A 15,346-nucleotide genomic window follows, 5' to 3' on the forward strand; every position below is an offset into this window, starting at 1 on the left:
AAAAAAATAGTTATGTAGAAGTTAAAGTAGCAACAAGTAAAAAGTATTTAAAAAAGTACTGGTTTCAAAACTACTTAAAGTGTAAAAGTAAAAGTAATGTAAGGGGGAAAAATAAAGCCATTAGGAACAAAAGCTTAGGCCACGCCCACAGAGTCCCTGTTTCAGCTGCATATATGCCCATTGAAAATTAATGTATTTTAGTAGAATATATACTATATATATATATATATATATATATATATATATATATATATATATATACGTATATATATATATATATATATACGTATATATATATATACGTATATATATATATATATATATACGTATATATATACGTATATATATATATATATACGTATATATATATATATATATATATATATATATATGTATATATATATATACGTATATATATATATATACGTATATATATATATATATATATATATATATATATATATATATATATATATATATATATATACGTATATATATATATATACGTATATATATATATACGTATATATATATATATATATATATATATATATATATATATATATATATATATGTATATATATATATACGTATATATATATATATATATATATATATAATAGTAAATATATTAAAGAAGCTTAGTTGGATGTTTATCTGGAGTTCTCTTGAGTCTCTGCAAGGATAATCAGTGGTCCTGGTTGCAGTATATTTGTCGCAGTATATTAAATTATAACCATTGTATTGTGCTACGCATTTAATCGTATGTTTCTTGCCTGTACACAGGCCTAGAAGGCACCAGATATGAAAGTGTCTGGATGTTCTTTCACTCCCCTTTTTTTTTCCTCTACATGCTGTTTCACCACCGTTGCTCATTCATTCTCTCACTCTGTCTCACCAGGCTGTAACATTACACATGCTCAGCTGCACACTCACAAAATGCCTCACATTTACACACATACATTCACATTGTGTGCTTGTGCAGGTTGCTGTATTTGCATGCCAGGCCTGCGTGCACTCCAACTGGAATATATTATGCATGCAACACCTTCATCTGCTGTTTCATCCATGGGTGAAAATAAAACTACTCATGTAGAATCAACTGTCACCTGCCCATAATTGTGGCCATTAGCACATGAAAGTGAAAAGCTGTTCACAGATCAGCGCCGGTACTCTGAGAGGTTTATAACTGGTGGCCCATACAGTCATATATGCAATATTGGGGGTTCTTGGTTATTTTTTTTACAAATTCATTTTTTAAACCTTTATTTATCTCAGTGCTGAGTGCTGTTACATTATTTGATTAAAAGTTACTGTAAATGTGTTTTGTGGAGTCACACAGGATGCTCTTTAGAGTTTATAAAATCAATAATTACAAGAGTAAAGCTCTAAACTAAACAAACATTAAACCACCAGCTGTATCTAGACATTTTCTGTTGATTTAAATCTCCAGGCTTTATAAATTCTATATGTGCTAAACCTCTATTTAGTAATCTCTAATAAACTCAATTGTTTGGATATATTATTATTAAAGTAACGTGTACCTACAAGGCAATTGAAGGTGAAAAGAGGCTTATTCAGGGGAACTGTGGAGGTCAAAATGAGAAAGGTTCCCCTTATGAATCCCATTTGCCCATGAGGTGCACAATTCTACTGTGCAGCATTACTTGCAATAATACTATCTCAAATGGAATTAAGTCATAAAAGGGAAATTTTACCTGCAATGTCATTACAAAATTAATAGTTTGCAGTATGTTGCACAATATCTAGACAAGCCATATGATAATACTATGGTTTAGAATGGAATATCGTTAAAGCACCTTTGGGTGTAGGTGTCCCAATACTTTTATCCATATATATAGTGCACGTACAGATTCAAAACATGCCCTAAAACCCACAATGGAGTTCCTGAAGACACACAAAGCTTTTGGAATAGCCCTTACAGATCATTTACATGAATATATGTATAAATATGTATACATGAATAAATATGTATGTAGGCCTTAAAGAGCCACTAAACCCTAATCCATATTTTTCCATTAATAGCTGAAATGTGTTAATTTGAAGAAATAAAACATACCACTATTGCTTAACATTTTAATTAACATTTTATAACTTTAAAAAAAGGCTTTTATAGTGGTCATTTCTGCCTCTGCTGCTTTAGAACCCTCTTAGGTTCAACTGTGTTATAGGTGAGAATGATGTTTTCATGTACTTTGGTACACAGACACATCACAATATGCAGATCAGTCAATCAATAATTCCAACCCCTGCTGATGTCCAGTCATCTGTCTCACCGCTATCAGAGGCACACTGCTGCTTCTACAGCTCAGCCAATCAGCTTTCCCTCTTGCCCCACCTCTAAACCCATACATCACCCCTTTAAACAAGCTGTGCAGCGAGACGAACCAATAATATGCCAAGAATATTTTATCTAGTGACCTCCTGCAACGATCAGTGAGCGAAATTTGCACAAGTACAAGATCTGAAAATCTTTTTGTGTGCTGCCACAGTGTGCAAGCTGTGAATTTCTATTGGCCTTCTAAAACCTTATTAATTATAATAACAAAGTAAAGGCGCATTAAAATCTGCTGAAATATTGTGTTTCATGTTTGATTAACTGCAGAGGCTGTGTTTGCTAACCCAGAAATTCTACACTTCCTGCATTCCTAGGCTAAAAAATATGGACCTTACACGCGGCAGCATAATCAGACCGAGATCAAGCACAAAGCAGCGCGTGCTGAAAAGATTTCAGTATATCTTTCTGTTCATGTTGGATAAGAAAACTGAGGTCAGTAAAGTCCTGGTCAGGTCTCGGGCGTCAGACGGTCCTCACCAGTAATGCGTGGTCTTGACAGGAGCTTTGTCTCCCTTCCCAGTAGATATCTGATGGGGGCTCAGGCTGCTGTCAGAACGCTATAGATTCAGGCTGTGATGGACACGCCAGTAAAAGCACTTTATCTCCAAGAGCTGGTGAGGGCCATAGATGGAGATGAGCTCTGATAGAGCCTAAGGCTTACACTGCTGCATAAATCAGATAGCACTTCACACGCAAGATTATTTCTAGAACATTTCTTGATGTTTTTAGTTCTGAATGTGGTTTGAAATAGTTTTATCAAGTGACTCTATCTCATTGTTCCTTGCTTAATAAAGAAGCTTCTTATTGAAAGATCACTTTTACCTTCATGTTTTTGTGATGCCCTTTCCTCAGGTTGATGTTGATTATTGATTCTAAGATTATGATCTGATAAAATGTTTAGTTTGTATAGAAAATATAAAATGCCAGAAAATACCAGAAAAAAAACGTTTGAGTTTATAAGCGACTAAAGGAAAAAAACTATTAAATCATGTGAGTGAGCACAGATACTGTTCTGGACAGTATCTCATAAGACAGAGGGGCATATGGGCTGTTTTATTTTTCTAATAATCTTTCATTTAGCTTATTTATGGATTAACAATGAATTATTGTAACTTATTTCACACTTTTCTTTAGATATTGCATGGTGTTTTAAGGCACATACACCTGCCTATAATGCACCTAAGCAAGCAAAATGTTGCAGCTTGCTATAGTTTTTAATAAATAAAAAAATCAAGTGTTATAGTCAGCAACCCTTCAAAAATAACCTTTGACCCTGCCATTAAAAAAGTGCTACTTAAATCTTCTTTAGTTTAATGGTTTGCAATTTGTTCATATCAGTAAATCTGACAGTTTAAAAGACGTTATCTGTGTGTGCCTTAAAATGTTGCTGTCTTCTCGTAGAAGGAGATATTTTTAGGGATTTTAGTAGAAATTAATGGGTTGCAAAAGTTGCTAATTTTTCATACAAATGCAATTTAAACAACCAATCACATGAGCGTACCAAAGCAGTCACATATCAACACAATGCAACCACTTGACCTGCTACAACAACCCCCTATGAACACCCTAGCAACCACTAAGCAACACTATTGCAAGCAACCTATTGCAAGCACCTTAGAGCTTATATTAGATTAAATATTAGAGAAATCCATCTAGCATCAGCATAGCAACCACCTGGAATACCATAGCAACCACAAAACAACTAGAGCAACTTCTGTTAAAACACTATAGCAATTTCTAGCATCCAGTATACAACTCCATAGCAAAAAAACAAAATATCACCGAACTATGAGGAATGGGGATACCAATACAGCCACCTAGTAGCCACTTAGCAACAGCAGCATAGCAACCACCAAAAACACTATATCAACTACCTGTAAAAACATAGCAGCCACCTATAATACCATAGCAATCAATTAGACCTTTGCATACGTTAACAACCTCTTAGCATTATCATATCAGCCACATAGAAATACCATAGTAGCCACCTAACAACACTGGTTTGACCATCCATAGCAACACTATAGCAGCCATCTAGCATATGCCTGAAAGTGGGATCTTTTCTGTGTATTTTGTCAAAAAAAAAAAAAACTATTTTCTTATGAGCCTTGCTCTCTTTGAATAGGCAGCACAGGCTATTAGCCAGCACAGGCTGAAGTAACTGAAGAATTGTGGGATTTTGTTGGTTTTATGAGGTAATAGGCAAACATGAGAGTGAGACAGTGAGAAAAAGTAATAAGAGCCTGACCAGCATGAGAGAAAGGATTGCAGGGAGGGAGGATGAGCTAGAGAGGACCTTCAGGGCAGCGAGGTGACCTTTGTGTAGCTGACCGCTCATTATCCAGATTCATTACTTTTCCCCACACCCTGACCCCAGCGCTTTAACTGCGCTGATGCTAATTACCTGTATTGTGGAGAACCAGCACAAACAGGTCAAACGGACGACGCCCACACCGAGCAATCAACCCGCCTGACGCAGGGAGCGTGCAAGCCACCTAATTAATCTGTTTTTGGGAGCGGGAGTCAAAGAGAGCATTCGACAGAGCTTTTCACAGAGCAGTCGTGAGTAATCAGACAGAGTTTTAATCTTCCTGAGCCCATTATAAATTGAATCACTTTGCTCATGCATTCTGATTTATTTTTTTTTTCTTCCCTCTTCCAGACGGCTTATGTTCGCTTCATTACACTAACAGCCGCGCCACCTCAGAAGCATCTTGGTGTAGCAAGCGCCCACCAGAAAAGCTGCCGTGTGAACGGACAGCTCACACATATCTGTTTCCGGGAGATAAAAACCCAGGCCTGGAGTTTGGTTGAATATAAATGAAATTGGATTGAGACTGATTTGCTGCCAGATCTAATTAAACCTAGCCTGAGTTTGATGTATTTGAGGCCGGAACCGCTGTGGGACGGAAACGCCTTTCATGTCTTGTTGATTCCTAATGATATCAAGTTTGTCAGTGCGAGCAGTCTAAAACTCAGGAGACAGCTCTGTGTTTTTTGTCTATTTTATTTATTATTTTATTTATTTATTTAGAAACGTGTGTGTGAGAGTGTCTGTAGTAGATGACAGCATGCCCAGGTGTTCAGATGGCTCACTGCTGATGATGATGCTGACTGACTGGCTCTAATCGCTCCTGTCTAGCAGAGGACAAAGAACATTTGAGAAAAATAAATGGGGAGATTAGTCATGCTTTTACTGTGGTACCAAAATCAGCATCCAAAAATAAGTGGAACAATTTGACAAAGCGTGTTCACACCCACACTGTAATGACTATAGACGATTATCATTTTTGTTCGTTTATATTGGAGGGCTTGATGAAGAGGCATTGAAAAAAGTAGTTTGAGACTCAATTAAAATAATGTTCATCGAAGCGCAGTTTATCATGTAAAAACTGTATTATACCACCCTGCAATGTGATTGGCTGAGAGGCGTTCTATGAGTGCCGCTATCAGCCGGTAATGCACTGTAACCGAAGCTCTCCGTGTATTACTCCGCCTCGTACAGGTAACCTAGCAAGAATGTATCTCTTTCAAGTTGATATGATATGACGTAATATTATTGGGTACGATACAATATGGCACACCTCTAATACCAACACACTAACATACTTTTAACCTCATTTTTTTAAAATTAATATTTAATAATTTATTAAATAATATGACCAAACAATTATGGTCATAATTTGTTATGAATGTTATATAATTTTATGATGAGTTATACCCCTCATCTCTTCTATAAGGTATTCCTGTGGTCAGATTGCAGTCGAGCAGATTACAGCGTTTCAGCATTAAGGAATCTAACGAGTGCCAGTGGCCTGCAGCTGCTTTAGTTCCTGTGCCATTTATGAAGGTAAACTGTTTAATCCCCTCATTAACCGTTTTTGGCTGCCCAGGAAAGCCTAATTAAGTTATCTTTGCCCTTAGCAGGCTAATTAACAGAACCCTATTTGTTGATTTCATAAATATGATTATCAAATGCTGGGGAATTTTTTTAGCAGCCACAGATTTATTTGATCAGTGATTCTTTACGGTGTGAAGCAAAGCCCAGGCGTCTTATTTGACCGCTTGGTGGTGTTCTGTGATATGCGCATGATTCGATTTGACTGACACACCCCGCAGCATCAAGGCAATTATTTATTCATGCACAACAGCAATTATAAATCCATTTGGAGGCTGCATTCCTCCGCGTAATAACATATTGTTTGATGAGAAAATGAAGGGTGTAGTTGTCGTAATTAAACATGGGAGCAATGCTGATTTCTGTTTCTGCTTCTTTGTATTATTTTCCCTCCTGCCTTTAGTTGCTTGAATGATTTTTCTCCACTACTGGATGCATTTCTTAACAGAAGAGCCTCTGGATGTTTTAGACCAGGAGTTTTTTAGTTTTTATGAAATTTCCACTAGGTGGAAGGTCTGTAGTGGATAAACAAGTAATATAAATCTAATGCATGCTCAAATAAACTAAATTACATTACGTGGGCAAAAAGTATTGGAATAATACTTTAGTGGGTGTCAATCGATTTAAAATAAAATGTGATTAGATTACAGATCACAACAATATTCTGTGATTAACTGCAATTAATCACAAGCATTAAACTCTGCACATACTGCGCTCTTAGTGTGTAAACAGCATGGAGCAGCAGAGACAGCATTTGTTCATAGCAGTATATTATATGGCTTGTATATCAAATTAAACTGTGCCTTATCAGCAGTTTAGCTCAATTAAAAAGGAGTATATATTTTTTTATAGCTGGGTCAGATCAAGACCAAATCAGAGAACCTCTACAGAAAATTTTCTCCCCAATTTACACGGCCAATTAGGACTCCCCCTATCACTAGTAATGCCCCAACACACCAGGAGGGCGAAGACTAGCACATGCTTCCTCCGATACATGTGAAGCCAGCCACCGCTTCTTTTCGAACTGCTGCTGATGCAGCATTGCCTAGCAGCATCACAGAGCTAACGCTCGGAGGAAAGCGCAGCGGCTCGGCTCCGGTACATCAGCTCACAGACGTCCTGTGCTGTGGACATCACCGTAGGAGTGATATGGGGAGAGAGCGCCATCTACCCACCCAGAGGGAGCAGGGCCAATTTTGCTCCCTCTGAGCGCCGGCAGCTTGATGGCAAAGCTGCATGAGCGGGGATTCGAACCTGCGACCTCCTGCTCATAGTGGCAGCGCTTTAGACCACTGGACCACTAATATCTGCGTGTTTGACGTTGCCAAATCAAATTACAGCAGAAGTTGGGGTCAAACTTGGTGACAGAATTAATCAGCTTTAAAAAATATGTAACATATTACTGATTCCAAATTAATCGCTTTCGTCAACGCTTTAACATTGATAGCCCCAGTATTAAGGGTGTTAAATTTTTTTTTTTTTTTTATTACAATATTGCATTGTGAACATGATTAAAGAATATTTCTCAACCTACTCCTCTAGAAACAAATGGTTTTCACTGTTTCGCTCACAGCTGAGTGTCTGTTTTTTTTCTCTCTCTCTGTGGTTATGCCTCAGTAAACGGAAGTAGATCATGTGAAGTTTAGACAGTCATCCTATTGAGTTCCTCTGGTTTAGGCAGACACAGACATAACCAAATGCAAACACACTGTGTCACACAATACACACAAAGTCGTGTCAGGTTTCTGGCTTCCTACAAAGCTGCACAATAAGATTATTGTTTTATAATCATCCCAGCATCACCCTTCTCCAAATACTGATATTGCAGAAATATGCTCCATACTAATGAGCTACTACTCACCAAATATTTAGCTGCGAGTGCTGTGAGCATCCTGGATTTTCACAGATGTTCACAGTTGTGCTTTAGGTGTGTCTGTGAAATCTATCAGCAGCTGTGCAGTTGAGTAATGAAATGAAATGAAGAGAAGATTAATGTGAGAATTTACCTCCACATATCTCCACTATTAGGCCTCATCCAAACACTTTTGGGTCTATTGTACACTCTGTGCAAGGTCTGGCATGATGCTTGTTGCTATCTCACACCCCGTCAGCAGTCTTATTTTATGCCTTGTGCTCAAGCTGTTAAAATAGCGTCAGAGTTTAGGAGTAAATCTACACTAATGATCTGGTGTGGTGGTCTGGAAGTGAGGTGTGTTCAGGTAAAATCTGGTGTGTTGCTATTTTGGCAGCAGAAAACACAAGAGCTCCACTTACTGAAATAAACCTAGACAACAATCAATTTTTAGTCAGTTTCTGTAGGTGCGCCATTTGCTCTGACTAGCGCAAAACCGACTTTTAACTTAAAGGTCTCATTCCATCATTTTTTTAATTCATTTTTCATTTAAAATAGTTTAGTCTAGTTGTGGTCTCTAGTATGAATGAATGCCATGTGAAATGTTTTTTTTGTGAAACAAGAGTTTCTATTTTGCCCTGTTTTAAATCACTAAATTAGAGGTCTCTGCAGAAAGACAGGATTTTGGCTCTTGCTCATGAATATTCATACATGCAAACATGTCGGCTCTGACTGGTTAACAGCACTGCAGCAGAGAACATGCCTTGCGGCTGAGCGACTCCCTAAGTACATGTATACTTACACAAGATAGCTAACGCTAACTAGCTGGTGTAAAAAGAGCTGTAAACTCTTTAGCTAATGACAGTGTCGGCTCTGCTGCAGCTCAGCTACAGCTCTGTCTGTGGGCGGTCCCGAGCCAAAGTGGGCGAGGCCATGAACTCTTGAGTTGACGTAGACACGATGCTTTTCTGTTCTGTCTGTATTTTGCTTTTCCCATAAATGAGCTGCTGGTGTATCTTCACAGCATGAACGTGCAGGGTAGTATCCTCTGCTGAGATGCACAAAGCATTGTGCTGTTAAGATACGAATGTGCCAAAGTCAGAGCTCACCTGCCTCTTAAACCCATGATTAGTTAAGATAATTAGTTTATGCCTTTTCTGCATTTTGAGCAGCGCAATGCATATTCTGCTACACGATCCACAATTGGCCATTGCACTATATATATATATATCACTAAAATAGGGCCCTTAATGTTCAGCTAAAATATTGTTTTTTCTGTAACTTTTATCATGTCCGTATACAGCAGTTTCATCTCTGTTTGTGCTAGCACTGGTTTGCTTTAGATTGGTGTAGAACCAGAGCTGAGCTAATGGTTTTTAATGGCATTTCTTCCTCTCTAAAATGCTTTTCTCTTTCATTCTTGCTTGCGTTCTTTCTTTCCCCTTCTTTTTTCTTTGTGTGTGACTGTTTATCTCATTGCTCCCTTGTTGTAGATGATGATTGTGAGTGAGGGGTAGGGTCATCGGGCATGTATGTTTGTTTGCATGTTAACATGTTGCATGTCAGCGCCTCCATAGTTTACCAGTACAGACGCTGTCAGTGCTTTGACCTCTGAGAACCTGAATGGTGCTCTGTTCTGTCAGAAGGCTGTGTGAAGGCTGGTGTTTCCCTGCTCCGTCAAAAGGCTGCTCTGGCACGGAAATGGAGCCTGTAGTTAAAGCTGTGGAGATGGCTTGCCGTCAATGCGCCGCTTAGTCACCGGAAAGAAAAGAGGCCTATTTATTTCGCGGAGGCGGTTTTCTATAGAAGCCTCCATATTGTAGCTTTTCCAGGCTGGAGAATTGGAGAAATTGGAGCGAGGTGAGCTCATCCACACAACGGCAGCACAACAGCAGCACAGCAGCAGCAGCAGCTCCCACACTCCAGTCACGGCTCGGTACCGCCAGCACACAGTCCTGTGATGAACTGCCACGTTTATCACAGCTGCATTATTCATACACATGAATATTGATATTAAATGTCACTGAGATATGTAGCTCGTCTCAGTCTATACACATACACACACAAACACGTGTGTTTGAGACTAAAGGCCTTTAGTGCATTATACAGTGCATTACATACACCCTTTCACTGAGTGCGCGAAAGTGACCCTGACACACTGTTCCTCTAAATCACTTTAGTTTATGAGTCCCATGTTTATTTCATGCCATGTGACGCGTCCGAGGCTGAGCGAGCTGATGAGCTCTCTGGAGATTCGGGACCTGAGGATAAGCCAGGCCTGGAATTGAATAACTGATCAATGATTTTCTGCATTCTAATTGGCCCGTGGGTATTAGTTAAGTGCTAGCTTAGCTACACTGTGGGCGGGATCTCTGAGGAGTAGAGCGGTGCTGTACTCTTGACCTGCGCTTATTAAATGTAGATAGATAGATTTAGCTTTATTGTTGTTTTTCAGTACAGTACAGTCTCAGTGCAGTGAAATACGGTTCACATCTACCAAAAGTGCAAATAGTGATAGTGTATAAAAAAGTGCAATAGTGAATATGTGTGTATGTATGCATATATGGTAAATATAACAGTTTATGGCTGACTCTACAGGTAGGTGGATAAATAGATAAATAGATGGATGGATTGATAAGTTATTGGTATAAATGGATGAATGATGGATAAATGAATGGATAGATGAGTAAATGTATAGATGATAAATAAATAGATGGTTGGATTAAGGGATTGGATGAATGGATTTATGGATTGATAAATGAATGAACATAGATGGATAAATTGACAGGTGGATAGATGGTTGGTTGTATAAATGGGGGGATGGATTAAGGACTAAATTAAAGATTAGATACATTAATTTGAAAAATAAATAAATGCGGGCATAGATATATCAGTTAATAGATGAATGGATGGGTGAATGGATACATTATTCAGTGTAAATTAATAGATTGATTGATAAATGGATAACCAAACAAACAAAAGGATTGTGGATGGATAACCAAAGGAATGAATGGATAAAAGAATGGATAAATGGGTAAATGTATGTATGACAAATACAAAAAAATTGATGGATGAACGGATTAATAGAAGGATAAATAAATAAATGTAGATGGATAGATTGACAGGTGGATAGATGGTTGGCTGTATAGATGGGTGGATGGATTAATGAGTACATGAAAGATTAGATACATTAAGAAAATAAAGAAATCAATGCATGCATAGGTAGATAAAATAATAGATGGATGCATGGATGGTATACATTACTGGGTATTAATTAATTGTTGGATTGATGGATAACTAAATAAATAAAAGGGTCATGGATAAATTTATATGAATGGATAGTTTGGTACGTAGATTTATAGAGATGGATAGATTGACAGGTGGTTGATTATATAGATGGTTGTTATGTAGATGAATGGATGGATAGATGGATATCCAAAGGAATGAATGTGGGTGGATGGATACGTTATTGGGCAGAAATTAATCAATGGATTGATGGATAACCAAACGAAAAAAAGAGTAATGGATCAATTTATATGAATGGATAGATGGGCACATAGATGTATAAAGATGAATACATTGACAGGTGGTTGGTTATATAAGTGGCTGGTTATATAAATAAGTAGATGAATGGATGAACAACTAAGTTCAATTTGTGCTCCAGAGAAGATCTCTGTGTGCGGGGAGCTGTGATGCACTAATGATGAACTAAGCATCATTCTTTACAGCTCCTTCTTATCCAGATGGAAGACCTGCAGAGATTTGGATGCCCATGAAACTTAAAACTGGGCACCTGCTGTACCTTCTTATAGATTTGGACCGGAGGGTGGTGCTTCACAATAAGCACTTTTAAAGCACTTCTAGTGTTGAGGGTGAGGTTGTTGATGGAATGAGGCTCAGTGCACGCGCAGTGCCTTATCTTTGGGTCATGTCATTCAGTCTTGCCCCAGCCTTTTCAGCATGTGTGCGGAATACTGTCCAAAATCCGCTAAACGCCTTTGAAACATCTGTCTTATTGTTGCAGGTGTCAATCACCGACCGCAGATAGAGGCTCATAAATAAAGCAACCTGTTGAATTATGGATGGGCTAGAGTGGTTCTGGCACCTTGACTGATATTCTGGCTATCTGTCTGTGTGTGTGTGAGAGAGCTAATATTGTAATTCTTTCTCTCCCTCTCCCTCTCTCTCCCTCTCTCTGTCTCTCTCTCCCCCTCTCCTCAGGCCGTTTCCATCAGAGGACACTGCTCTGAATGAAGATGATGTCTACCGAAGCTTGGAGGAGCTGGCAGAGTAAGCGTCAACATATTCACCTCCCTGACCCCGGTCACACTCTGTACACACAATCATCCTCCACACACACACACACACACACACAACATGCTGCCCATCCTGATCTCTCAGCTCCCCCTGTTTACATAAACAAACTGGCATTATTCACTCCACTGGTTGCCATGGCAATGCCAGCTTGGCATGCATCAGATCAGAGCAGGTTGGAGGTGTGGGTGTTGGAGCTGGAAAGAAGTGGGCAGAGATGTGGATGAATTGAGGGTGGGTGGGGTAGATGGATGAAGGGAGAAAGGAAGAAAGAAAAGAAAGAAAGAAAGAAATGGGTGGCAGTGACGTTGGCGATGGTGGTGACAGGGACGATTTCCCTCTGATTAATGGGGAATAATTAGGCAGCCGGCGCAGATAGATGTCCTTCATCAGTGGCAGGGAGTGTGACGGCGCCTGCCCTCCACACACTGAATACATCAGTCTTTAGGTGCCTCTGGAGGAAGTCATGAACAGAGCAAAGCGCATACTGTACATAATGACTGAATGAGGGCCCCACCCATATGCATCAGGATATTAAAAAAGCATCTAATTTCTGTGCGTCCATTTTTGATAGAATTTCCATCCAGACAGAGACAAAAAAAAACACTTAGATATTTTTAAAAACTGATATTTTCCTGTCTTTGTTTTTTTTTTTTTTTTTTTTTTACAAGATATTTCCAGCAAAAAAAAAGCTAATATCATCATGCTAGAACTGTCTGGAATAAAAGCATGTCTCAAATAAATACGTTAATATACTATAACGAAGGAAAACAAACTATTATTATTGTTTTATTTTATTCTTAAAGGTGCTTTACATATTTTAGATTACTTTAGAAGTATCACATGTAACTTTGAGGACAGATCTGCACACTCTTGGTATTTTAATCTCAGTGTCTTCTGAGAAGTAGAGTCACCTGGAGTAGTTTTCTCAGTGTCTTGAAGGAAGGAGTTCCTGGAGGTGCTGAACAATAGTTGCTCCAACTCAGAAATAACTGTATTTTAAATAATACTATATAAGCTAAAAATATATTTATAGCCATATCTATTGTTATGGGCTGGACATGTGAGACAGTATATGACATTGTTTGCACATATATGTGCATATATATATATATTTTTTTTACTTTAAATGGTCATGTATTTATGTATATATGACTGTTATGTATGTACATATATTACATTTTTAGGGGGTAACAGTATTTCTCTTGTAAAGTACCATATTTTTTTGCACTGTAAGGCGCATCAGATTATAAGTCACACTATCAATGAACATCTATTTTCTGGTCTATTTTTATACATAAGGGGCACCAAGCTATGATCTTACTAAGTTAAGTAAAGCTAAGCTAGGTAAACAAAATTGTAATAAAAAAAAAAAAACTTTCTTTTAAAGTCAAACGAGCACTGGATATTAAATGCTTTGGTAAGCCAGGGTGATATGAGCTAGCGGTACATTCCATGTAGCTTCTTTTAACATGGTTAATGCACAGGCTACACTCCAATATACTTTCCTCTGAACTACTAAAGAGCTAGTGCGGTTAGCGGCTAATGCTAATGCTGCTCCAGCAGTGCTAGCCAGGGTTAGGAGCAGGCTACAGGCCAATAATACTCACCTCTGAAAGGGGAAATAGAGGTTAGTGGCTATCTGAAACTCCTGTATAACGCTGTATTTTAATGGAGTGGCTTTACTGCTACTTAATACCTGACTGGTAAAATTCATACATTAAAGATTAAAAGATTAAAAGGCACACTGATGATTTTTGGAATATTTTAAGGATTTTAAGTGCTACTTATAGTGTGAAAAATATGGTAAGATGGTCATTTTAGCCATCTTTCACCATTGACCAAAGCCAGAAATGAGGTCCTGAATATGGTGCGCACAACAAACAATCATGTTGCTGAAACCCTAGAATAGATGGCCAAGCTTCTTACTGTATCTGGAGAAACACAAAAATGATGATTGGTGGTTGCAAAACCAAGAATATAAACATTTAACTCCCAGGAGATTAATTTTACTTTACACTTTTACAAAGATATATTATTGCTATAGTAGTGCTAGAGCTGCTGCTTTACACATTTACACACAATATTATCATTCCCATTTGAAGCATTCCCACAGGTTAGTGGTTTAGCACAGAGCAGTTCTGAGCACACTGTTCATGATGCAGATTTGTGCGACTGAAGTCATTTCCAGGCTGTAAACCGTCTGCAGTAATTTTATATGGACAGTGTCGAGCGTATGTCCTGAGTCGGATCACTCTCTGCCCCGTCCGCCGTGGGAAAGAGGATCTTATTAAATTAACGGAACTGCCCATCCGTGTGATCCAGTGACCTTTTAAAGCGACAAATAAGGGTTCATTCTAGTTTAATGTGCCAGAGTGATTAATGGAAAGGTCCTGGGAGTGATAGAGTGGGACACACTTCAACAAGCCCCTTAACCCAGCTGCCCTCACTTACTTAATTGAACTGTGATGCTATTGTGTGCTTCAGTTTAGATCAGAACGATGTCTGAGCTTCAGCACTGCCGTGTCACTTAGCCTTAAACAATGAGTCCCTGTCACTGATAGAGACCACGGTTATTCTGTTGGATTTGGGCACTTCATAGGAAAGGGTTACTTATTTCCAAGACTCTGTTAGATCAGATGAATAAATGACTTCTTGTTATTGTGTGTCTTTTGTTCTCCTTTAGGTTAGAGGCAGTTATCAATCTGGTCAAGTCAAGCCAAGTTTAGTGAAAAGTTCTTATAACACACTTTTTATTTTTTCAAAAACAAAGGTTAAGTTGGACATTGGAAACCTTACTAAATGAGTTGAGCCTCTAGACCGTTAGTAATTTACAGTCTTGATTAAATATTGCATAATATGTTTAGTCTGGCACACCTTCCCCTAAGATCTTTACTGTTTATTCCCATCTAGAGGTTAAAAT

At 38.3% G+C, this 15,346-nt stretch overlaps 1 protein-coding gene across 7 annotated transcripts in view; it reads left to right on the forward strand.

Annotated features, from left to right (window-relative positions):
- The window catches only part of vav2 (vav 2 guanine nucleotide exchange factor), a 280,115-nt gene that overhangs the window by 200,836 nt on the left and 63,933 nt on the right, over nucleotides 1-15,346 (forward strand). For all 7 annotated transcript variants that reach the window (XM_007253942.4, XM_049466143.1, XM_049466144.1 and 4 more), the window contains exon 5: nucleotides 12,331-12,399. In XM_007253942.4, the coding sequence (XP_007254004.3) occupies nucleotides 12,331-12,399 (69 nt within the window). The remainder of the gene's footprint in view (nucleotides 1-12,330; nucleotides 12,400-15,346) is intronic.

The sequence above is a fragment of the Astyanax mexicanus genome, chromosome 17 (assembly GCF_023375975.1).
Source record: "Astyanax mexicanus isolate ESR-SI-001 chromosome 17, AstMex3_surface, whole genome shotgun sequence".
NCBI lineage: Eukaryota > Metazoa > Chordata > Actinopteri > Characiformes > Acestrorhamphidae > Astyanax > Astyanax mexicanus.